The 23,912-nt window shown below is 35.2% G+C and overlaps 1 protein-coding gene across 6 annotated transcripts in view; it reads left to right on the forward strand.

Annotated features, from left to right (window-relative positions):
- The window catches only part of LOC107686417 (spermatid perinuclear RNA-binding protein-like), a 118,704-nt gene that overhangs the window by 88,235 nt on the left and 6,557 nt on the right, over positions 1 to 23,912 (forward strand). For 4 of the 6 annotated variants that reach the window (XM_016483392.1, XM_016483393.1, XM_016483389.1 and 1 more), the window contains 13 exons: positions 1,298 to 1,442; positions 7,956 to 8,047; positions 8,451 to 8,546; positions 9,484 to 9,595; positions 11,154 to 11,251; positions 14,370 to 14,475; positions 14,923 to 15,006; positions 16,430 to 16,641; positions 19,118 to 19,270; positions 20,760 to 20,894; positions 21,824 to 21,964; positions 22,224 to 22,356; positions 23,842 to 23,892. In XM_016483392.1, coding sequence (XP_016338878.1) covers positions 1,298 to 1,442; positions 7,956 to 8,047; positions 8,451 to 8,546; positions 9,484 to 9,595; positions 11,154 to 11,251; positions 14,370 to 14,475; positions 14,923 to 15,006; positions 16,430 to 16,641; positions 19,118 to 19,270; positions 20,760 to 20,894; positions 21,824 to 21,964; positions 22,224 to 22,356; positions 23,842 to 23,892 — 1,558 coding nt within the window. The remainder of the gene's footprint in view (positions 1 to 1,297; positions 1,443 to 7,955; positions 8,048 to 8,450; positions 8,547 to 9,483; positions 9,596 to 11,153; positions 11,252 to 14,369; positions 14,476 to 14,922; positions 15,007 to 16,429; positions 16,642 to 19,117; positions 19,271 to 20,759; positions 20,895 to 21,823; positions 21,965 to 22,223; positions 22,357 to 23,841; positions 23,893 to 23,912) is intronic. The other 2 variants (XM_016483390.1, XM_016483394.1) reach the window with 1 other exon arrangement.

Genomic DNA, 23,912 nt, shown 5'->3' on the forward strand with positions numbered 1-23,912 from the left:
TTTCTTTCTTTCTTTCTTTCTTTCTTTCTTTCTTTCTTTCTTTCTTTCTTTCTTTCTTTCTTTCTTTCTTTCTTTCTTTCTTTCTTTCTTTCTTTCTTTCTTTCTTTCTTTCTTTCTTTCTTTCTTTCTTTCTTTCTTTCTTTCTTTCTTTCTTTCTTTCTTTCTTTCTTTCTTTCTTTCTTTCTTTCTTTCTTTCTTTCTTTCTTTCTTTCTTTCTTTCTTTCTTTCTTTCTTTCTTTCTTTCTTTCTTTCTTTCTTTCTTTCTTTCTTTCTTTCTTTCTTTCTTTCTTTCTTTCTTTCTTTCTTTCTTTCTTTCTTTCTTTCTTTCTTTCTTTCGTTCTTTCTTTTTTCTTTCGTTCTTTATTTTATTCATTCATTCATTTATTTATGTCAAGGTTTCATCTAGCAAAAATCACCACAGTTTAATTTTAAATGATTATTCCTTCCTCTTTCTGACCCCTAAAATTAAGCAGGATGATTTCGCTATTTAAAGGAATGTAATATCATTATAATAGCTATTTAATTTCACATTTTAATTTCAGAACAAACCATTTTTGCAGCTGGGTGTCAATAAGCAGCCTAGGTGGGACTTCTGCATGTTTTTAAAGTTTCACCACATGATTATAATGGCCAAAAGAGTTCACAATAATGATATTACTAAGATATCAATAGAAGCTTTGCAAAAAAGGTTTATGCCGGTTGTCAGCCAGTGATAAGATGCAGTATCACCACCTAAAATGTTGGAGTGAACCATTAGTAGTGCTGGATTACGATATTTTCATAATTGACCCATAACTGATTTTCATGCTTGACCATCTAACACTAGCTCTATCTATTCTTTCTCTTTTCTATCTACTTTTTATGTATTATAAAAGAAAATAAAAAAATAAAAAATCTTGCTGCGTGTATTGCATTAGACTAACATGAACTTGTCACAACACTTATATATTGTTGCTCTTTTGTTGTTTTGATCGCTTCTATTACCCTTGTTTGTAATTTCTTTTGGATAAAAGCATCTGCTAAATGATTAAATGTAAATTTACATTTCCATATGTGTTTTTTTAACATGATATCAGTGTTTCATTTTTTAAATATGGTCAATACATCGTAAATACCAGTATATAGTGAAACCCTAGTCTAGTGTATCAAATAATTTACAAATAAACCAGCTAGAAATTTCATTTTTCCATGATATTATCGAGTTAAATAGGTCACAACTATACCCTTCTATAGAGCCAAGTACAAGATAATTCATTCTGTATCATCTTTGCATGTTTTTGACCTCTGACCATTACAGAAGTTGACAGAGGAGAAGTATGAGGTACAGAGCTCTATTCCAGATGCCGCCATCTTGGTCCGCACCACAACAGACCCCAAACTCACGCTGAAGGTGACGCTCACCTCCCCACAGATGCAAGACGACGGCGAGATGGAGGAGCAAGGTTTGTGCCTGCATGTGACCAACTTTTCCTTTTCATTTGCTAAACAGCAGATAAGGGAGGGGATGGATGAATGTGTTTGTGTGTGTGTTAGTGATGGTCCATTAGAAGAAAAAGCTTTCATCTCTTCCTTACTCTGCATCCAGAACACTCTCTCAGGGCCGCCGCACACAGCGCTGGACTCATCTCATAGTCTAAACACACACACACAGCTGATTCAGCAGCAGGTTTAGTGGTCTTCATGCTGTCAGACTCTTGACCCTCAGGACCACTCACGGGAGGTGCTAAAAAAGAGAGGGAGGAGCATAAGAGAGATCAAAGACACAGAACCGTTTGCTTCTGTAATGGGACATTATGGAGTGAAACCAAATGTTTAGTCAAGAATAATGTAGTGCGGGATGTTCATCCATATTACATACTTCGGGCAGTAAGAGGAGCTCAGTGCATATTCTAGCAGGGGCCCCAAGGTGCTGTTTTCATGCCTTTCATCTGTCGGTTAAAAGGCCAGTTCACTGATAAATTAAACTTCTGTCTTTATTTACTCACCCTTATGTCGTTTCAAACCTTTATGGCTTGCTTTCTTCTACAAACACAAAAGAAGCACTTGTTAGTTCATATAATGAAAGTCAATGGGGTCCAAAAGCACACTGAACCTCAATTACTTTCATTGTATGGACAAAAAGACACATATTTGTCAAAATATCTACTTCCGTGTCCACAGAAGAAAGTCATACAGGTTTGGAATGACGTGAGGGTGAAGAAATGATGACAGAATTTGTATTTTTAGGTGAATATTCCTTTAAAGGGGACCGATTATGCCCCTTTTTACAATATGTAATATAAGTCTCATGTGTCCCCAGGATATGTCTGTAAAGTTTCAGCTCAAAATACACCACAGATAATTTATTATATCATTTTGAAAATGGTGTAAGCAGAAACACGCTGTTTTAGTGCATGTCTCTTTAAATACAAATGAGCTGCTGCTCCCCGCCCCCTTTTGCAGAACAGGGCTGTGCCTTTACAGCTCCTACCTCAGATACTCTGCTAAAAACATCTGTTTGGTTTCGATTATCATGTCTATCGCGCTGAAATCATGCGTTTTAAACCATATTAGTTTAAACTTCTGATATACGGTTTTCTGAGAGCACACATCTGAAGCACACGCGCAGAAAGCGGCTGTCACACAGCATGTGAGTACTAAACTAAACTTCTCTTTCATGTCTTATTGCGCTTAAACTGTCAAATACACACAAATTTATGTTAAAAACACACGAGTTACAAAAACAGTTGGTTATGTCTGTGAAGATAAACAGCTAGGAAATAAATTGCATGTTTATATTAGATCTGTGTGGCAGTAGCGTAATATACAGTAAATAAATCAATAAATCCACCACACTCTCGTCTCCTCTCTGAGGCTGGGACTCTAAACAGTGTTCTGTGCTCGTCAGTGCAGCCAAAGACAGAACAGTTAGCATGCTTTGCTTGAACTTTCACTATGTCGTTAGAAGAACCGCTACACTGTTGTCGCTTGCGCACAGTGACGCTGCAGTGGGTGTAAACTTGCAGATTAAGGGGCAGCAATATTATAATAAGATCCCCTTCTACGTCACAGGGGGAGCGAAATCTGAGCGGCTCGGTTTTCACAAGCTTGCAGAGAAAAGCTTACCAAAAAAAAAATTACTGGGTTGTTCTTTTTCACATTTTCTGGGTTGGTAGAAGCACCGGGGACCCAATTATAGCACTTAAACACAGAAAAAGTCAGATTTGCATAATATGTCACCTTTAAGTCACTTTCATCCTTTCTTAAAGTTACTCTTTTTTTATTCCTGACATTAATATTAAAGTGTTATGTCAGATTCAGCTTGCCGTCGGTTATTGCTGATGCAGAGGCACTTGAGTTCCAAACACATGAGTGAAGTCGAGATGGAAGTGTGTTATTGGAGTTTTTGGTGCCGTGACCCGTGACTGACCGCATTGACAGCTGACGTGGTTGTATCTTTAAAAGACGGCATTTAGTCTATAACAATTAGAGCTGCAGCGATGCGAAATGTGCTGTTTCTTTCCCTCGCTCTCTCCCTCACACACACACATACACGCTCTCATGCACATTCTGGCGCTCTATGCAAATATGTTGCCAGTGAATTGGAGGGGTGTAGCCCTGCTGAACATGCTTGAGTGCTCATCCGTTACAGTCACAGTAGCAGACCTCAATACTAAAGAAGACGATAGATTTAGATGTCTTATTAGTGTGGCCTTCATGGAATTCCATAAAGTACCGCAGATTTCTGCAGAATTTAAATGCAATAATTTGATTACTAAAGAATTACTGTTTTGAACACTTTACCATTTTGAAATTCATTGACTTACCTACTGAGCTTATGAAAGAAAAACATAAAAATCTGCATTGTTAATGATTGATGATCAATTTTAATGAATTTTAATGAATCTCAAGTAAAAAAAATAATAAAAAAATAAATACATTTTAATATTAAATATTGTTATACATTATTAAGATTGATGATTATTTTAAAAACATATTATTCTAACAAAAAAAATGCAATATTGTGTTAAAAAAGTTATTTATTTAAAAGTTATTAATTTTCAAAATTCTGTTGGTCACCATGCTCTCTATTGATAAGACATTTTGAAGTATATGGAAACCAAACATTGACTTCCATGATATATATTTTTTTATACTATGAAAGTCAGTGGGGACCAGCAACAGTTTGAGTAAATGATGACAGAATTTTGCTTTCTGGGTGCACTTTAAGGCCAATATGCCTTAATCTCATTCTCTCTGACACAAACACGCTCATTTTCTCATGGGTTTGCTCACTCCGCTATCCTGTTTGATGTAGATTGTTAGAAGTGGGGAGAGGAAAATGAAAGAATGTATCCGGGTTGAGGAATCAATACCTGTGGCAGCACACACCTCATCCATCTAGCAGATGTGTCAGATGTGGACACTGCCCCTGGGAGTGAGGGATGACAGATGACAGGAGGGAGGGAGAGATGGAGCGATGGGTTGTAGATCACGACAGGAGCACCTCGTATTTTCCCGACCGGGTCAAGGGCCCTGTCCCGTTGAGAAACTGCTCAATCTCAGGACCGACCCGAATGGGCAGTACTCATCAGCTCGCGCACAAACACACACATGCATAAATGACACAGACACACACACATACACACATAACAATGTAATATTAGAACATGGCTGGGTTGTATTTCACTCCATAAATCAAAAGAAAGAAATAAGAAACTGTTCTTTATAAAGAACATGAAGCCTGTTTTTAGGATCATAAATATTTTACATTGTGACATTGTTTATTGACATTTAAGCACATTTTCCTCCCAAGTTCTTATTACAGTTATGCATAAAAATGTACTTTAAATAAAAAGAAAATGCAATAAGTTAAAATATTAATGCACCATGACAGTATTTTGTTTTAACTTAAATTTGTTGATTTAAATAAAGTATCATTGTATTAAAGTTTTTTTTTTTAATGCCATACAGTAACAAGAATCCCACTTGAGGTCGTGACAGTGTCCTAAAAAATAGGCTTATTTTATTTTGTTTATTTATTTATATTTATATTGTTTATTCATTTTTTATTTTTTTAATTTTATTACATTTTTATTTTTTTTATTTAATTTTATTGATTTTTTATTTATTTATTTTTTTTCTTTTTTTTTTTTTTCTTTTTTTTTATTACATTTTTCATTTTTTTTTATTTTATTTTATTGATTTTTTTATTTTATTACATTTTTTATTTTATTTATTTGTTTATTTTTGAAAAACAGAGGGTTCCAAATGTCTATATCGCAAATCAGGCATTTATTAATTTTTCAGTTCAGTTTTTTTGTTTTGCTTAAAATATCAAATAAATGACAAAATATATGTATATTAAAAAAAATAAAAAATACAATTAACTAGCGGTCTGAAACTTTTGGACCTAGACATGCTTTTCCACCTGTGTTTGTGTGCTGGAGATTTGTACGATTCGATTACGAATGCACTGAATCATTTGTCTCATTTTGAGTGTTTGTAAGGTTGTGGGGAGATAAATGATGGATTGATGTTAATTTTTGCGGTATGTGTGTGTGTGTGTCATTGATTAGAGGGTGGGCTAAACCTTTCTATCACTCTGACAGATCTTCCTCTTTAACCCTCCTCAGCTGGGCTGCTCTGATTAAAATCCAGAGAGGAATTATGAAAGAGTAATGCTGCAGTTATCGTCATATAATCTCTAAATAACCCCTCATGATTAATGTACACCTTGTCCTGGATTTACACTGCGGCAGCCTTTTCTGTCTTTTATCTGTTTGTTTATCTGCAGAGGAACAGTGGGATGATCTCACTGGTACATAGACGCTCACCTACCGAGACAATGAAAGAAAAACAATGATCAAACAAGTTCAAGAATGATCCTTATGTATTGTTTGGGTGGGAGAGAGCTCAGATTGTGAGTGTGTGTTGTGTGCGAGCGATCTCTTCTCTTGTTGTGACTGGTCTATAACAATACCCACTGCATGTCTTCATTATTCCAGTGTCAATCCAAGCACAAACTGGCACTGATTCGCTGAAGCTGTTAGCGTGTGTCGCTGTTTTTGACGTTAGCGCCTAACCAGACACGCCGCAGGAAATTAGTCTCTGTCCTTACTGAAATGCTGTGTGAAGAGATGAAATCTGAATGTTTTATATTTACAGAATATTTATTTCTTCAGCTTTAGGCAGTCTGTGGACTTTTAGAAACTAAACTCTCTTAAAACATGCTTTTCACACTCTCACTAGTTTATTTTGTCTATTGACATTGTCTAGCACGGGATATACACTACTGTTCAAAAGTTTGGGGTCAGTAAGTGTTTTTTTTAAGATATTAATACTTTTATTCAGCAAGGATGCATTAAATTGGTTAAAAGTGACAGACATTTGTAATGTTACAAAATATATCGGTTTAAAATAAATGCTTTCTATTTATTAAAGAATCCTGAAAAAATATATACACGACTGTTTTCAACATTGATAATAGTAAGAAATGTTTCATGAGCAGCAAACCAGCTTATTAGAATGATTTCTGAAGGCTCGTGTGATGCTGATGAAATTTTTATTAGTTTTATTATTTTTTACTGTATTTTTGATCAAATAATTTCAGCCTTGGTAAGCAGAAGAGACTTCTTTCAAATACATTTTTTAAAAATCTTACCGACCCCAAATTTGTACATTTTTATAAATAATTTATAAAAATTGTTTTAAATATTTTTATTTTATTTGACGTTTTTCTGAACCAAAAAATGTAATTGACACCACATTTCAAATGATAGATTGTCATTTTTTTAAACAGGAAACGTAAAAAATACAAAATTAATAAATAAATGATTAGAAATATATTTTTTACCATTTTTTACATTTTAAATAAAAAAAATAAAAATTTTGAAATAAAATCTTATACCCCTTAATCTTGCTTATTTCATAGCTAGCATTTTATGACTATTAAACATCATAATATTTTCATTTTTGCATAGTTTAAAAAAAATACAGTTTGACTGTAAATTATACACCACAAAATATTAAGTGAATTTCCAAGAGGTTTATTGCAACATACATACAAGTAATTTTTCATTTTAAGTTTTTCTGAACCAAAAAATTTAGTTTACACCACATTTCAAATGATGGATTGTCATTTTTTAAACAGGAGAAGTAAAAATACAAAATAAATAAATAAATAATTAGAAAAAAAAATTTTTTTACAAATTTTTTAATTAAAAAAACAATTTTTTTTTTTTAAATAAAATATTTTACCCCTTAATCTTGCTCATTTCATAGCTAGCATTTTATTTTCATTTTTGCATAGTTTAAAAAATAAATATAATACAGTTTGACTGTAAATTTATACACCACAAAATATTAAGTGAATTTCCAAGAGTTTTATTGCAACATACATACAAGAAGTTTTTCATTAAAAAAGTTTTTAAAAAATCTATTAGTTTTCATCAAAATCAACACTTTAACACCACTGCCTCTGTGTGTTGGGATTGTGGACCAATTAGAGTGCGCTGTGGGCGGAGCTATCCAGCATCAAACCAAAAATTAGTACAAAGTGACGGAAAATGTATTGTTGCTTGTCACTTTTGCGGCTCATCAGGCCAAAACATTCACACACAAACTCCCAATACAAAGGATGCTGTATTACAGCGTGCCTGGTTAAGATAGTGCGTAACGCCAATTGAACAGCTTCGTTCAGCCTTGTTTTGTAGGCCGTGTTTAGCATTTCGCAACACTCAGCACATGCTAACACCTTCTGCGAATGCTTCCTCCAGTTTCCAGCCAGCCAAGGAGATGTTCTGAGCTCTCATCTCTTTTGGATGCACTGGACCACCTCGGCCGATTGGCTTCCTCCTTTCTCCTTCCTGCTGTGCCTTAACAGCCCCCTCCCTCATCACATGTACGTATGTGTGTGAGCGTGCGTGTCTACGCGTGTGTGATTTGATTTCCTGTCCCGTTCTTCTCACCGATAGAGAGCGTTGAGTCGAGCGAGCCGGCGGACCTGTTGGATAGACAGAGGTGCCTGGTGGCGTTGGCCTCTCTGCGACATGCCAAATGGTTCCAGGTTGGCGCTCACTTCTTCTCATTGTTATTGTAGCCTTATGACCCAAAACTACATGCCATTTTCCTCGATTTCCTCCAGCTCTCCAAATGCTCGACACCTCATCTCGAATGTTTGCGTATCGTAAGGCTACAAAAGCAATTGTTACACGTTTTGTTTTCTTTTGCCTGTTTTTGTTTGTCCATAACCTGCTTGTCATCATGAAGGATTTGTCTAGATCTTCCCTTCTCCCACCCCACCCACATAAACCCCGCCCCCTCCTCCATCATCCGCACGACACGGGCCAGAACCGAAGCACAACACACTTGCACACTCACACACAGTCAAGATCTAGAGATTTAGGGGTTAAAGGTTGGACTTGATTGTTGCTCTCCGTTCACTGGGCGACTCCCTCTGGTTTCCTCAGGCTAGAGTTAACGGGCTAAAGTCGTGCGTGATCGTCTTGCGAATACTGAGAGACATGTGCAATAGAGTCCCGGCGTGGGAACCTCTGAAAGGATGGGTGAGTATCAGACTTCTGATATCATTACAAATACTACAGTAAAACTTTAGAGAATTCAGTCATAGATTAAGGAACCGTTGAATTATTGGAAATTGGGGGTCTGTGGCGTAATGCAGACAATACACTTCAGGTACATATCAGTTGTTGATATTTATTGTGGTTAATTATTCTTGAATAAGTGTATTTTTAATCCCCAAACCCTTCTGTTCTGTGTAGAAATGCAATAAATATTTAGCTTAAGCTGCCATTATTCCTTTGAAAAATTGTAATGTGATCAAAACAATCAAGATTGAAACTACTGAATTATTGTAATAATTACACATTCATTTGTCACCCAAAAAAAAAAAATTGCATGACTTGAAATACTTTCAGAAATATGATAAAAACACAAATGTAATCTGAAGAGGTTCCATATACATTATTGAAAATAATTAATGAATTGAGCTGAAGTGTCTTTTCTGCATATATAGTGGCTAAATGGTCAAATACACAGTTATACATTATACAGTAAAAAAAAAAGAAATATTTTTACAATTCAAAAGAACTGTTTTCTATGTGAATATATTGTAAAATGTAATTTATTGCTGTGATCAAAGCTGAATTTTCAGCATCATTACTCCAGTCTTCAGTGTCACATGATCCTTCAGAAATCATTCTAATATGCTGGTTTGCTGCTCGAGAAACTCTTATTGTTATTATCAGTGTTGAAAACAGTTGAGCTGCTTCATCATTTTGAGGAAATAGTGAGCCTCTAGGACTGGATCTCTTCTATTATTAGTATCTTATGTTTGAAGCATTAAACTGAATGGTTTTACAGTAACCACAGATGTACAGTAATCTCTCATTTCAGTGTCCCATAGGCAAAATTCAGATGAATTGGATAGCTTTTTATGTAACAAATCAGTCTCTGAAAAGCGATTTGCTCTTTTGTTCTCAGCCTTTGGAGTTAATATGTGAGAAGGCCATCGCCACGTGTAACAGACCTCTGGGAGCAGGAGAGGCTCTGCGCCGGGTCATGGAGTGTCTCGCCTCTGGTATACTGCTTCCAGGTATGAACACTTCCAGAATGAAGCAATAAAACAGTTTGAAGTTCTAGAGAATAGTTCCAGATGCCTCAGACAATTTCATTTTGTGAGTAACAAAGAGGGGGCGGGCGTTAGTTTAATTCTAATCGTTATGGTTTTGTAATTCTTAAACCTTTTTCTTTGACATATACAGTAGCAATATCTATGTATGAAACATGTTATCTTTTATGGTTAATGAAATTTCAATATCTACACTATTGTTTAAAAGTTTGGGGTCAGTAAGATTTTTTAAAATGTCTTTAAAAGAAATGTCATGCTCAAATATTGAAATAATATTACAATTTTATATGTTTTAAAATGTAATTTATTCCTATTCTAATTCTGATATGCTGATTTGCTGCTCAAGAAACATTTCTGATTATTATCTATGTTGAAAACAGTTGTGCTGCTGCTTCATATTTTTAAGAAAACCGTTATACATTTTTCAGGAGCAGGATGCTCAATTGCTCGAATTTATAGCATCCTTGCTGAGAAAAAAAAAGTGTGTTGCTAGTTGTTTAGTGTTGTGGGTAATTTACATTTTTTGTTTTTAAATAATTGCTAAAAAAATCTATGCTGGTATCTGATTTCTACCTGATTTGATTATGAATGCTGTTTTTAATAAAAATAAAAAGAGTAAAAAAAAAAGTGAAACAGAGAAAATGATCCATTGTATATTAATAGATCCCTAATCTTAACTGACTTGAAATAAGCCTCCAAAATATCTGCATATGCAAGATAAATGTGAATAAGTCCTGTGTAGTGTGATGACAGCAGCGGTGACACTATCAGATCTGGCTTTCATTCGCAAAGCTCTAGGAATAATGGAGCCTCATTTATCTGCTCTTGACATGACTATCCCTCGCTACTTTTATACTCTTTTCTCACTTATTCATTAATAATGAGATGCAGTCGTATTTGATTGGCTTGCATGGGAAATAAGCCAAAATGTTATATACTTATGTGAACATAAAAATATATATTTGTATTGTACCTTCAGGGCAAATTAAACGATAAAGGTTGACTTTAGAGATTAATGAATTGCTCACCTGCGGTGATGGGGAGTAAAGCCCCGTTCACACCAAGAACGATAACTATAAAGATAACGATATTAGCGTCCACACCAGCGAACGATATCGTCTGTTTATTCTAAGCGCACATGCGTCTGCCACTTTAAATTCTTGAGCTCGTTACAGCAGGATAGATTCTGATTGGCTGTCAGTGTTTTATCGTTCATCAGCTGGAAAAAAAATAGTTTTGAAAGTGATCACAACGATATCGTTCCTCTGTATCGTTATCGTTATAGTTGTGGTGTGAACTATGCTATTCTTTAATATTGAGAACGATTTTTAGAACTATATCTTTATCGTTATCTTTATATTTATCGTGCTTGGTGTGAACGGGCCTTAACTCACAAAATAATGAAACACTACAGTAGTTTCCTCAACTCTTGGCTGGGTCCATCTTGTCAGCTGTGTGAGTCATATAATTTGTAGAATGTATTTCACGTTTATAATATAATCATTTTTGGTTTCCTCTCCAGGTGGACCAGGCCTGCATGATCCCTGTGAGAAGGAGCTGACGAACACCCTGTCGGCCATGACGGATGAGGAGGCGGAGGCCATCACGTACAACGCACAGGTACAAGCAGTGTGTGTCAGGATGTGTGTGAGATGAGGAGAGCGGTGCTGCTGTGCTGTCCAGATTACTGCCATGTCTCACACACACACACACACCGGTCTTATCAGTGATTCTAGCCTATATGTGACCCTGGACCACAAAACCAGTCATAAGTAGCACAGGTATATTTGTAGCAATAGCCAAAAATACATTGTATAGGACAAAATGATAGATTTTTCTTTTATGCCAAAAATCATTAGGATATTAAGTGAAAGTCATGTTCCATGAAGATATTTTGTAAATGTCCTACTGTAAATATATCAAAACTTAATTTTTGATTAGTTATATGCATTGCTAAGAACTTCATTTGGACAACTTTAAAGGCGATTTTCTCAATGTTTAGATTTTTTTTTTTTTTTGCACCCTCAGATTCCAGAGTTTCAAATAGTTCAATAGCCAAATATTGTCCTATCAATATCTATTGTCCTAATAAACATTACGTCAATGGAAAGCTTATTTATTCAGCTTTCAGGTGACATATAAATCTCAATTTCAAAAAGTTGACTCTTATGACTGGTTTTATGATCCAGGGTCACATATGGATACAATATTCCTGAGGCATCATTTTGACCAAACAGCCATTGTTGACAAGTAGGTTCAAATTGATTGAATATTAATTTTTAATAGATATGTTATGTAATTTTAATATACTTTTCAACAATGGCCATGTACAAACAATTATGGTCAAAATGTTAATTATTTTACCAAAATAAGAGTTATCATGCAAAATGCATGTTGTTTTTTTATTTAGTACTGTCCTTACTAAGATATTTTACATTTAAGATGGTTATATATAATCCACAAGATAATATAATAGCTGAATTTATAAAAATGACCATGTTCAAAAGTTTACAAACACTTGATTACCTAGATGATCCTATATATATATGTGTGTGTGTGTGTGTGTGTGTGTGTGTGTGTGTGTGTGTGTTATTGTTGTTCTTGAGTCCTTTGTTTGTCCTGAACAAAATTTGTAATAATTTTGTCTTCTGGGAATGCACAGAGTAAAAGTAAATCAGAGATGGTGTTAACACAATGCAGGAAACTAAAAGACGTAAAAAAAAAAAAACCAGCACATTAAAATGATATAATTTTACATCACCAGTAAAATCGTATTAAATATATTGTGAATGTTCCATGTATCATCCAGACTAAACACACACACACTCATCCTGATAGAGCACCTTGATGATTGGCTCTCTAATGAGCGTGAGAAAATGATATGGCGCTGGCCCGTGAATCTTCCTCCCTGCCCCGAGGACTGTGTGTGTGTGTGCGCTGCATCTCAGAGTAGATCTCTGTAGCGCTTTTCCTTTGAACAATTGTGCAGTCGAGAGCAGAATCACAATGTGCCTAACTGTTTTGCAGCAGATCGAAGAAGTTCAGTACAAACACACACACACACACCCTTCCTGACTCTACACACACCACTGAAGCTAAGAATACGTTTGATTGCTTAACATATTTATCAAATTGTATCATTTCCTTGAAGAAAAAAACTAAACAGCAGTATATGAAGTTTTGGGGAAAATAATAATTCATTATATATATTTGTTTTATTCATCTTCTACTTTAGTGAATGTGATGCGTTAGGTTTTTTGGAGATAATGCGGTTATAAATGAGCATTTGTTTTTACTGCAGTTTGCCGTAGTCATAAATGAGATGCATTGCGGTGATATGCCGTGTAGTAATGCCTACCTGCAGAAATACTGCATTCAAGAGAGTTTCTGTCGTCACACGTGAGGCTGAAAGATGGTGCTTATCAATGCAGTTTACTCAATGATGAAGAGTTCATGAGTTCAGAATGAGCTTCGAGTGTAATCACTGAATTTGAAGGAAGGAAAATGTAAATCTAACTTTATTGAAATGCAATTTTAGCTTATTAAATTGTTATTCTTAATGCTTATTAATCTAAAATATCACTTCGAACTTTAGTTTAGGAACAATATTATTAACGTTAAACTTGGGAAACAGAGAAAGTGGGTGAATAATTATGCGTTCAACTTTGTTGTAATAAGTTTGGGGTTAATAAGATTGTTTTTTGAAAGAAATTGAGCAAGGATGCTTTGAATTGATCAGTCATTTTTGTATTGTTACAAAAGAGTTTTACTTCAAATAAGTTCTGTTACATGAACTTTCTATTCATTCACTGAAGACTGGAGTAATGATGCTGAAAATTCAGCTTTGCTTCACAGAAATAAATTACATTTTTAGATATATTCAAATAGAAAACAGTTATTTGAAACTGCAGTAATATTTCACAATATTACGGTCTTTACTGTATTTTATATTAAAAAAATGCAGCCTTGGTGAGCAGAAGAGACTTATTTAGAGAACATTACAGAATCTTACCAACCCCAAACTTTTGAACAGCAGCATATAAAACAATAATAATTATTATTATTAAATATTTGATAATAAATTCAAGAGGAAAAAAAACTATTTACTTTTGAATAGTTTAAGCATGAACATTTACAAACATCAAAAATGAAGTGAAGGAACATCAGGCACCACCAGTGATAACAGCTTTGTTGATTATAATGTAAGCAATCTGGTTTTATCGCGTGATGAACCACCCAAATAAACATCATGTAACAATTCCATTAGTTCATCTAGAGTCAAAGTTTGTGTATGGAACCGTATTAAAACAGTTCACTGTGGTGATATTCACACTGATGGTCTGATTACTGTAATTAAAGGTGTTTCCCAAAATGGGCTCACAAATCTTTTCTAGGGATACTATTGAAACCGAACCTTATGTGGTCTCGTAATGGGCTATAACTAAAGTAAAAAGCTTTGTGAATATCTGATAAGATGAGTTAATGTGAGTTAGTTGTAGCATGAATTATTTGTGAGGCAGTCTGTCCCCCATAATTCCTCTGAACATGGTGATTCAGTGCAGATGTTCCACATCTACAGGCGGTCTCTGGGCTCAAGCGGAGAATTATTGCTTTATTATTAAAAAATAAGTGTGTGGGTGTTTCTTCAGGGTACGTTTTGAGACTTTTTTTTCTTTCAGGAGCAGATAATTTTGGTGTGCTCTGTGATAACTTTGATACTTTTTTATGTGTGTTCCAGCATGCTCTGCGGCTCATGGCCTTTGGGCAGATCTATAAGGTCTTAGAAATGGACCCTCTCCCCTCAAGTAAACCTTCACAGAAATTCCCCTGGTCAGATAAAGAAGGTGAGCACACACAATTAATTACTTGCTTAAGGCTGTGTAATTTTTTGATATTTTCTCAAGGTCTTGTTTAATATGTAGATACACCTATAAGTTGTTCTTAGGTTGATTTCTCTGAAAAGTGTGAAACACTCTTCAAACATTAGTTTTAACATTGTTTGTCTGAACATCCTAATCTGCCTAACAACAGCAACTCAGACTCATCAGTTGACCTCAGTCATTGGTGTGTTTGGGGGCGGGGCTAACTGATTGGCCAATCAAAATAAGATAGACGTCTGTTGTCATTATTTTTGCAAATCCATTTAGTGCTGCTGATGAATGACATGAAAATAAAATTATTCTGAAATTGTACACACTGACATACAGCTCTGTGAGTTTGTTTTTGATGTGTTTTAGTAATTCATTGTAGGTGTGATTCATCAGCACGTTAACTCTGCTCTTTTGTATCAGGTCTAGGGCTGAAGAGACCTTATGAAGATGGTCTGCTGGACGACAAAGACCTCATCAAGAAGATGAAACGCAACCTGAGAAAAGGTCAGTCTGAGCAACGATAGACAGAGATATTGGTTAAACCAGTTAATTTGAAATTATATAATGTGTAATTGAGATACTTATTGAGATCGTGTGCATCTGTCAATAGCAGTGTTCGGGTAGTTGATTAATGGTAATTTCCTTTTTGATTAAATACGTTTTTATTAAATATTGTGAAAAATAATTCTCATTTGTTATCATTAAAGGGTTAGTTCACCCAAAAACGAAAATTGTCATTAATTACTCACCCTCGTGTCGTTCCAAACCTATAAGACCTTTGTTCATCTTTGCAAGACAAACTTAGATACTTTTGATGAAAACCGAGAGCTTTCTGAGCCTGCATAGACAGCAACGCAACTGACACATTCAAGGCCCAGAAAGGTAGTAAGGACATCATTAAAATAGCATCAGTGGATCAACCGTAATTTTATGAAGCTACAAGAATATTTTTGTGCGCAAAGAAAACAAAAATAAGGACTTTATTCAACAAATTCTTCTCCTCCGTGTCAGTCTTCGACGCACGTTCATGAGAGTACCATGGCGCATTAATTTTTGGGTGAACTATCCCTTTAAATTGCATTATGTATTTCAGTATATTGTTGATCAGCCAATACTGATAACTGTAGATGATAGTATCAGCCTTGGGCATTGAAAAATTCATATCAGTTGACCTCTGGTACTGTGTTCGGTTCAGTTTGGAGCGCCATTTCTAGCACATTTTCCAGAAAGTTTCTTTCCTTTTTTATTACATTTTTATGATGAATATTATATTTTCATTTTAAATGACATGTCAATCTAATGTATGAATTTAGTACTTGTATAAAAAGTTCTACAAGTAATGTGCCTCACCAAACCAAAGTTTTCTCAGTGCTTCATGACAAATCTGTAATATTATGCCTGTAATATCCTCTCCTGTTTTAAACTAGCAAGGAAACGCTGATACAGTAACCTTCCTTCTTCAGTCGTTCCTTCTTCATTATGACCATGTTTGGCCTTAAAAAGTGATTGTCCTCTTTCTAGAATGATTAAAGAACAACACATCTCTTTTTTTAATGTATTTTTTCTGCTAGTCTCTCACCTTCTTTCTCTTTGGTAAGCTGTTCGGTTTTCTCTCTGCTCTTTTCTTTGTTGCCGTCTCTTCTCTCTCGCTCCTCATCCTGCTGCACTTCCATCTCTTGCTCTCTCGTACAGGAAGCAGACAACCGTTGGGAAATCAATGCCATTGATTCTTAATTTCTCTTGGAGCCGCGCTGCTGTCCCCAGCCTGCGCTCCTCGCCGGCCTCAAATAAACCACTTTCAAAGCAGCAGAATTTCACAATTAGCAAGCTGATGGAACGAAGGGATCGTAGAAAGTTAGAAGATGAGCTGTGTGTTTAAGGAGCGCTTACTTTGCTAACATTTATTTCTGTTCTCTTTCCCTTCCAGCAGTTCTTGACAGTAAAGCAATAGACTCAAATCAACCCATGAACGCTCTGATGCGCTTGAACCAGATCCGGCCGGGGCTGCAGTATAAACTGCTGTCTCAGTCAGGTCCGGTTCACGCCCCCGTCTTCACCATGTCTATAGACGTCGACGGCACTGTTTACGAAGCCTCTGGCTCCTCTAAGAAGACCGCCAAGCTGCACGTGGCTGTAAAGGTACACCTGGACGTCAGTTGTCTTTGCATCATGTGATTGGAGGGGTGACCATTATGTAAGGTGTTAAAGGATTAATTCACCCAGAAATGTGTATTTTGTCATCATTTACTCATGCTTATGCCTTTTGAAACCCGTATAAGGAGAAATCAGACAAAATGTCTGAGCTGCTCACTTCCATGCATTGAAAGTTATTGTTGATTAGGGGCTGTCATGCATAAAAAAGAACCTAAAAGTAGTCCATATGACCCGTATGGTGTATTTTAAGTGTTTTGAAGCCTTCTGATACTGGAACTTTACACACTTGTATGGAAAAGAGCAGCTTGAACATTCTGCCTAATTTCTTCTTTTGTGTTCTACAGAACAAAAAGTCATACGAGTTTAAAAAAATTGGGTGAGGGTGAGTAAATAATGACAGCGCTTTTATGTTGGGATGAACTATTCCTTTAACAATAACCACAGTGTTGATGCGGGTGACCCGAGTTCAAGCCTGGCTTGCATCATTTTCAGATCCTCTTGACCCCCTTTTTTTTCTTCTTCATTTTCTATGTAATCGAATATGAAAATTAAATTTCATTTAGATTAGCTAACAACTGTTTTCATTGGTCGTGATTTTGATTTCAATTAAATTGATTAATCCTAAATAAAAAAAGCTAACATTTTTGTTATTATTACAAATAATTTATATTATTATAATTATTATTACTAAATAAAAATATTAAAATATAAATATAACTATTGTAATATTGCACTGTAAATTAAAAATAGTAGTGTTGTCAAACAATTCATCGCAATTAATCGCATCCAAAATAAAAGTTTTTGTTTACATAATATATGTGTGTGTACTGTGTATATTTATTATGTATATATAAATACACACACATACAGTATATATTTTGAAAATATTTCCATGTATATATTTATATTAATATAATTGATATTGTATATAAATATTTTAAATGTATAAACATAACATTTTTCTTAATTATATACATGCATGTGTGTGTATTTATATATACATAATAAATATACACAGTACACACACATATATTATGTAAACAAAAACATTTATTTTGGACAGCACTACAAAATAGTATATTATTATACTTAAATACTGTTTTTAATTTACAGTGCAATATTACAATAGTAATATTATTATTAATCATACTAAGCCATATCACGATTTTGGTTTTATTTCAATTAAGCGAAATTACAAATTACAAAGCCAACTTTTTTGACAAATTGTGCACATTTAGACCATGAATATGTATTAAAATAAAGTAAAAATTGTCAATTTTGATTTCATGCTGACTTTACAATATATAAACGCTCCAGTTGTCACTACTAGACATTTTGCAGTGTGATCAGGTCTCTAACATATGCAAACCTAGTTGGTGTGCTGGTGTTAAGCTCTTGTTAGCTGTATACTTGATCCCACGACCCTGGTTAAATCAGTCTCTTAGTGTTATAGATGACTTCTTGAACCAGATTTGTAGATTCAACCCTATTGTCACTGTAGCAGGACAGTAAAGCAATGTGTCGTTCAGGAAGACCGGTTAAGCTTGTTCCCACATACACACACCAGTGATTCCCGGAATGCAAAAAGAACTCAAATCTATGTAATCCCAGAGTGCTGGTGAACAAAGGCTCTGGAGCATAGGACCGCACTAATCCTCTTTCTGTGAGAGCGCAGCCATTAACGGCAACGACAGCCCCAATTTGGGTCAGAGTCAGACTGACAAATGAACACTGGTGCTCTTATGATATCCTTTACCCCTGTGTAAACTCACACTTAAAGCATGCATTCACTCTGGATCTGAGATAATATATATAAATGTCCATCGCCTGATAACTGATACAGTATTTAATAATAAATTGTACACCCCCAATATACAGTATATGTGTAATATATTTTGTGTCTAGTTCTTTATCTGTTCAGGGTTTTGTTTGGTTAAACATCCAACTTGATTTACAGAGATCTGCAGCTCCACTTTGCATCTGTGGTGTGGGCATATTTCTGTGAACTTTTATATAAGCGAGTCTTTTCAAAGTGATGATTTCACTCTCAGTAATGACCTCTGTATCCAAGGAACTGTCCACTTCTGCTCACTGACGAACTGAACTTTCCCAGCATGTTTCATCATTTTGTGAATCTTTTATGCCAAAACTTTGAAGTCTCTTGTTTAAAGATACTTTTACTTTATTTTTCTACTCATGGTGTCATTTTCCATACAAAAGTAAAGTTCTCATTAAAATGAGGGCTGATGTGGCGTAGTTTTAAATAGGGAAAGTTACAATATTTCACCATTTATTTATAGTCATAGTCAACTTTTGGATTTTCCACAATGTTTTTACTTAAAAGACAGTCTTGCATTTTTAGTCATCTGAAGCCACTGCTCGCTTATTAAATTGTAATTCTCTGTCACGTTCTGTGTGATGTTCATGCTGGATTAGTTGTAATGCTGTTTTTGTGGTGTAGGTGCTACAGGCAATGGGTTACCCCACAGGCTTCGACACAGACCTGGACTCCATGAGTGCAGACGAGAAGTCGGACGGGGAGGGCAAGAGCGAGACGTCCACACACTCAAGCAATAACACATCACACTCCTCAGACAGCTCCAACACGTTGGAGGTACACACACACTCACTGAATGTTTAGTAAATGTTTTTACTATGTTCTAGTCAAATCAAGTCACATTTATTTATATAGTGCTTTAAACAATAAAGATTGTTTCAAAGCAGCTTCATAGTAATAAACGAGAAAATAACATAACAAGGCCATATAATTTCCGCGATGTGGAAAACGCAGACAGAATCGTGGAATCCAGTCATAAAAATGGAATTTACTGCATAACGTGGAATGTCATGGAATTTGCCAAATTTTGAATGGATACACCAAAAGTAGGTCAGTACACATAAATCAAAACGCGATATGGACTAGTGTCTGTGAATATTAAGCTGCAAAAATACCATTTAAATATGAATCATTATACGAAAAATATGAAGATGCGCGGTTCTGTTTAATACCAGTGTTGCCAACTTCTTTCAATGGAAAGTAGCTAAAGCCAGCTTGAAAAGTCACTAAATGTTGCTAGATGACGTCATATGCTGATTAGCATATACACCACATCATTGCGTTGTATTGCCTTTTACATTTGCTTGCCTCTCTGTGCTCACATACTGTATTTTAATGCAGCCAAATTCTCAATAAAACTGTTTTCATTTATATATTTTACTGTTTCTGTTGTCAGACAATGGAATGAATATAAAATAGTGACTGAAATGTGGCCCATTAAGACTACATAACCAGCTCTCCCTTCCAAGATGTTAATTTGCACAAAAATCCTGATTTATAATTGAGCCGTCATCTGATGAAATCCAATACACATAACATAAAGACAATTCCTGTGCTGTGATTTCAGCTATATTTGCATGTAAAATTAGAGACGTAACAGAATATCTATTTTAACCAAATGAACAGAGAAGGTGCAGATTGAGGTGTGTGCACGCTGGGGAAGAAAGACCTCGCACTTGTACCGACAAGTTTTTGTCCAAGAAGTCGCTAGATTTGTCGCTAGGTGCTTTTTTGGGAAAAAAATCACTAAAGGGGTCTGAAAAGTCACTAAATCTAGCGACAAAGTCGCTAAGTTGGCAAGAATGTTTACTACACACATACTGAAGTGTGTGTGATGCTCACGTGTTCTCACCAATATATGAATACATGAATAGCCATGTCATATACAAACAGAAACCTGTCAAAATAAAAGTTAATTTTAACTTAAAGAAACTGTGACAGAAATATATTATTTAATGTAATGATAGTACTACTACTAATAATAATACAATTATTATTAAAAAATGTTTTTAAGGAATATTTACCAGAAAAATTATTTACCAGAATTTATTTACAAGAAAAATTGTAAATACACAACACAGAAATTCTGGGAAAAGAAAGAAATAAAATAATAATAAATAAAAACTTTTTTTTTTTGTAAAATCAGTTAATTAGAGATGCAACAAGCTTAATTCAGCTGTAATCAGTTCTACATAAGAAAATAGTATTTGGCTCAAGTCAGTTCAGTGTTGGTTCAGTTCAGTTGAAAAGCATGTTTTGCATCCAGGTGCGAACTCAGGGTCCTATTTTGACGGCCAGCGGGAAGAACCCAGTCATGGAGCTGAATGAGAAACGTCGCGGGCTGAAGTACGAGCTCATCTCAGAGAGCGGAGGAAGTCACGACAAACGCTTCGTCATGGAGGTGGGCCTCACAAGACACAAATGTACCACTTTATCCCTGTTCACCAATAAGACTGTTTACTAGTGATGTTTGCTAAGGTGAGCATTACTTTTATTGTTATTACTCATACTGGGGGAGAGGGATTTGGACGAATCTCTAACCCAAGTATTAATCTTTGTTGTGTAACATGTCCCACGCAGTTTGTGCTGCAGACATGACTTTAATGAATTACTCTCTCCTGAATTTAGAAAAGAGAGGTGTGCCATCACTTTATGCAATCAAACATAGGTTTTTAACTTGGTGGAAAACAAAATGCATGATAAATCCTTTAAGGAGGGGCCCAAGAAATGGGAATCCACAATAATGTAGCATTGTGGAGCTTACTTTTTCAATGACAAGAATCATTCACATTTGATTTAGAAAGTGTGAAAAAATGTAGAATTTTTTTTTTTTCTTTGAAAGAAGTCTTTTATACTCACCAAGACTGCATTTATTTGATCCAAAATACAGTAAAACAGTAATATTGTGAAATATTACAATTTGAAAGTACTATTTTTATTGACATTTTTCATTTGTAATTTGTTCCTGTGATGCAATGCAGAATTTTCAGCGGCCATTACTCCAGTTTTCAGTGTCAGCATCACACCTTTGCATCACAGGAATAAATTACATTTTAAAATATATTCAAATACAAAACAGCCATTTTTGTATTCTTTCAAATACAAAACAGTTATTTGTAAAAAAAAATAAATAAAAAAAAATAAATAAATAGTTCACAAGACTACTGTTTTTGCTATATTTTGATGAAATAAATGCAGCCTTGGTGAACATACGTAAGAGCATTTAAAAAAAAAATAAAAAATTTTAACCAAAATATACACATCATCTCAGATTTCAGTCATTGATATCATTTCCTGTTCAAAATCTTCACCCCATGTTCTCGTGGGCAGGTGGAAGTGGACGGGCAGAAGTTTCGTGGCGCAGGGCCCAATAAGAAAGTAGCCAAAGCCAGCGCTGCCCTCGCGGCTCTAGAAAAACTCTTCTCCGGGCCTAATGCTGCTGGCAACAAGAAGAAAAAAATAATCCCTCAGGTAGGTCACCTGTTGCTTCGACTCATGACCAATAACATCCAGATAGGGTTGTTCAGTATTCAGTCTGTTCCTGGGATAACCAGGGTCAGTGCTTGGTAATCCATGACTGCTCTATTAGATATTCTGTGATCAATATTTCCTCGATGAAACTGAGACCTGCAGACTAATTCATCTCTTTTCTCCAGAAATCAATCTGGCAACCCTACACTTGATATTGCTGTAGCTTCTCGTTGCTGATTAAAGCCTGTGTGTATTGTAGAGTAAAGGGGCATTAGCTGCAGCTGCTGCTGTGTCTGCCGTCGCGGTCCAGGCAGCACGAGGACGAGGAAGACCCACCCTCACACGAGGAGCCTTCATCAGCGCTGCAGCAGCACCTGGATACGTCACACCAGGTGTGTGTTTGATGCCAGACAGTGTTTCTATTAGGGATGCACCAGTATCGGTATCGGGCCCGATACTAGTCTCCTGTACTCGTACTCGTTAAAATGCCCCGATACCAAACGCCGATACCACACAGCATGTGTTAAGCGCCATATTCAAACAAAGAAACACCAACAACAGACAGCAGAAAGGAGTTAAGTACTGGAAAAAGTGGTATCGGTGCATCCCTAGTTTCTATAGTGACTAAAGACCTGTTTACCTTTTGGCACATGTAAAACTACATGCAACAATGCATTTACATTACAAAAGTACCCATTTAGCTACAATTTACACTATCGTTCAAAAGTAGAGTAACAGTAAAGACGTTTATAATGTTACAAAAGATTTCTAAATCAAATAATGCTGAACGTTTGCACTTTCTATTCATCAAAGAATCCTGAAAATAAAAACGTATGATAGTTTTCACAAAAATATTAATCAGCAAAACTGATTTCAGCATTGATAAGAAATGTTTATTGAACAGAAAATCAACATGTTAGAATGATTTCTGAAGGATCATGTGACACTGAAGACTGGAGTAATGATGCTGAAAATTCAGCTTTGATCATGGGAATAAATTACATTTTTAAATATATTAAAATACAAAACGGTTAACTGAATAATTTTAACAATATTTCACATTATTACAGTTTATAATGTATTTTTGTCAAATCGATTTCAGCTTTGGAGAGCGTAGGAGACTTCTTTCAAAAACACGTACTGACCCCAAACTTTTGAACAGTTGTGTATAAATAGACTATACTAGATTTTTATGCTATTTTGTCTAAAGTAAAAAAATTATACATTTAAAATTAAAATCTTGTCATTTTGTTGCTATTGACCAATAATCTTTACAATCGCCAATGGTGTACTGCACAAGTGATCAAGTTTATTATTATGAAACTTTTTATTTTTACATTTTACTTTGTATAATTCCTTCAGATACAGTATTTGAACATTATCAGAGAATAATGAATTTTTTTTAAATATATGTCATAGTTTGAGTCAATACGCATTCGTTTTGAATGGGAACACCCGCTCTTGTTTTTAGCATGGTATTATGTTATTATTTTCATTTGTTTACTTGTTTATTAGTAGATGTATTTACATATAATTAATGCACTGCCTGGCCAAAAATGTCACTGTCTGGATTTAAATACATAAATACTTAAGGATTGAATCAATATTGCAGTGATAGAAATGTTTCTGGCAACAATTATTTTAACCCTAACTAATGCAGTGTGTAGCTTTTCATTTCTTCATGTCAGAAGACATACCCATGTCCATATTCAAGGCCAGGCAGTGTATTAAGTTTGCATAATAGTCTTCAGAAAGGCTCTGTCATATGACTCATGACAGTGAAGTCAAAGGTCACAGGTAGTGTTGAGGCCCTGACACAAATCATGTGAAGGAGTCGTAACTCTTCACCATATATCATGAATGCCGTGTTCTCGCAGGCTTCGGAGCCCCATACGGGTACAGCGCAGCGGCCGCCACTCCTGCATACGGTACGTACCCCTTCCTTCCC

Source organism: Sinocyclocheilus anshuiensis, unplaced genomic scaffold (genome assembly GCF_001515605.1).
Source record: "Sinocyclocheilus anshuiensis isolate Anshui unplaced genomic scaffold, SAMN03320099.WGS_v1.1 scaffold838, whole genome shotgun sequence".
In the NCBI taxonomy this organism is placed as follows: domain Eukaryota; kingdom Metazoa; phylum Chordata; class Actinopteri; order Cypriniformes; family Cyprinidae; genus Sinocyclocheilus; species Sinocyclocheilus anshuiensis.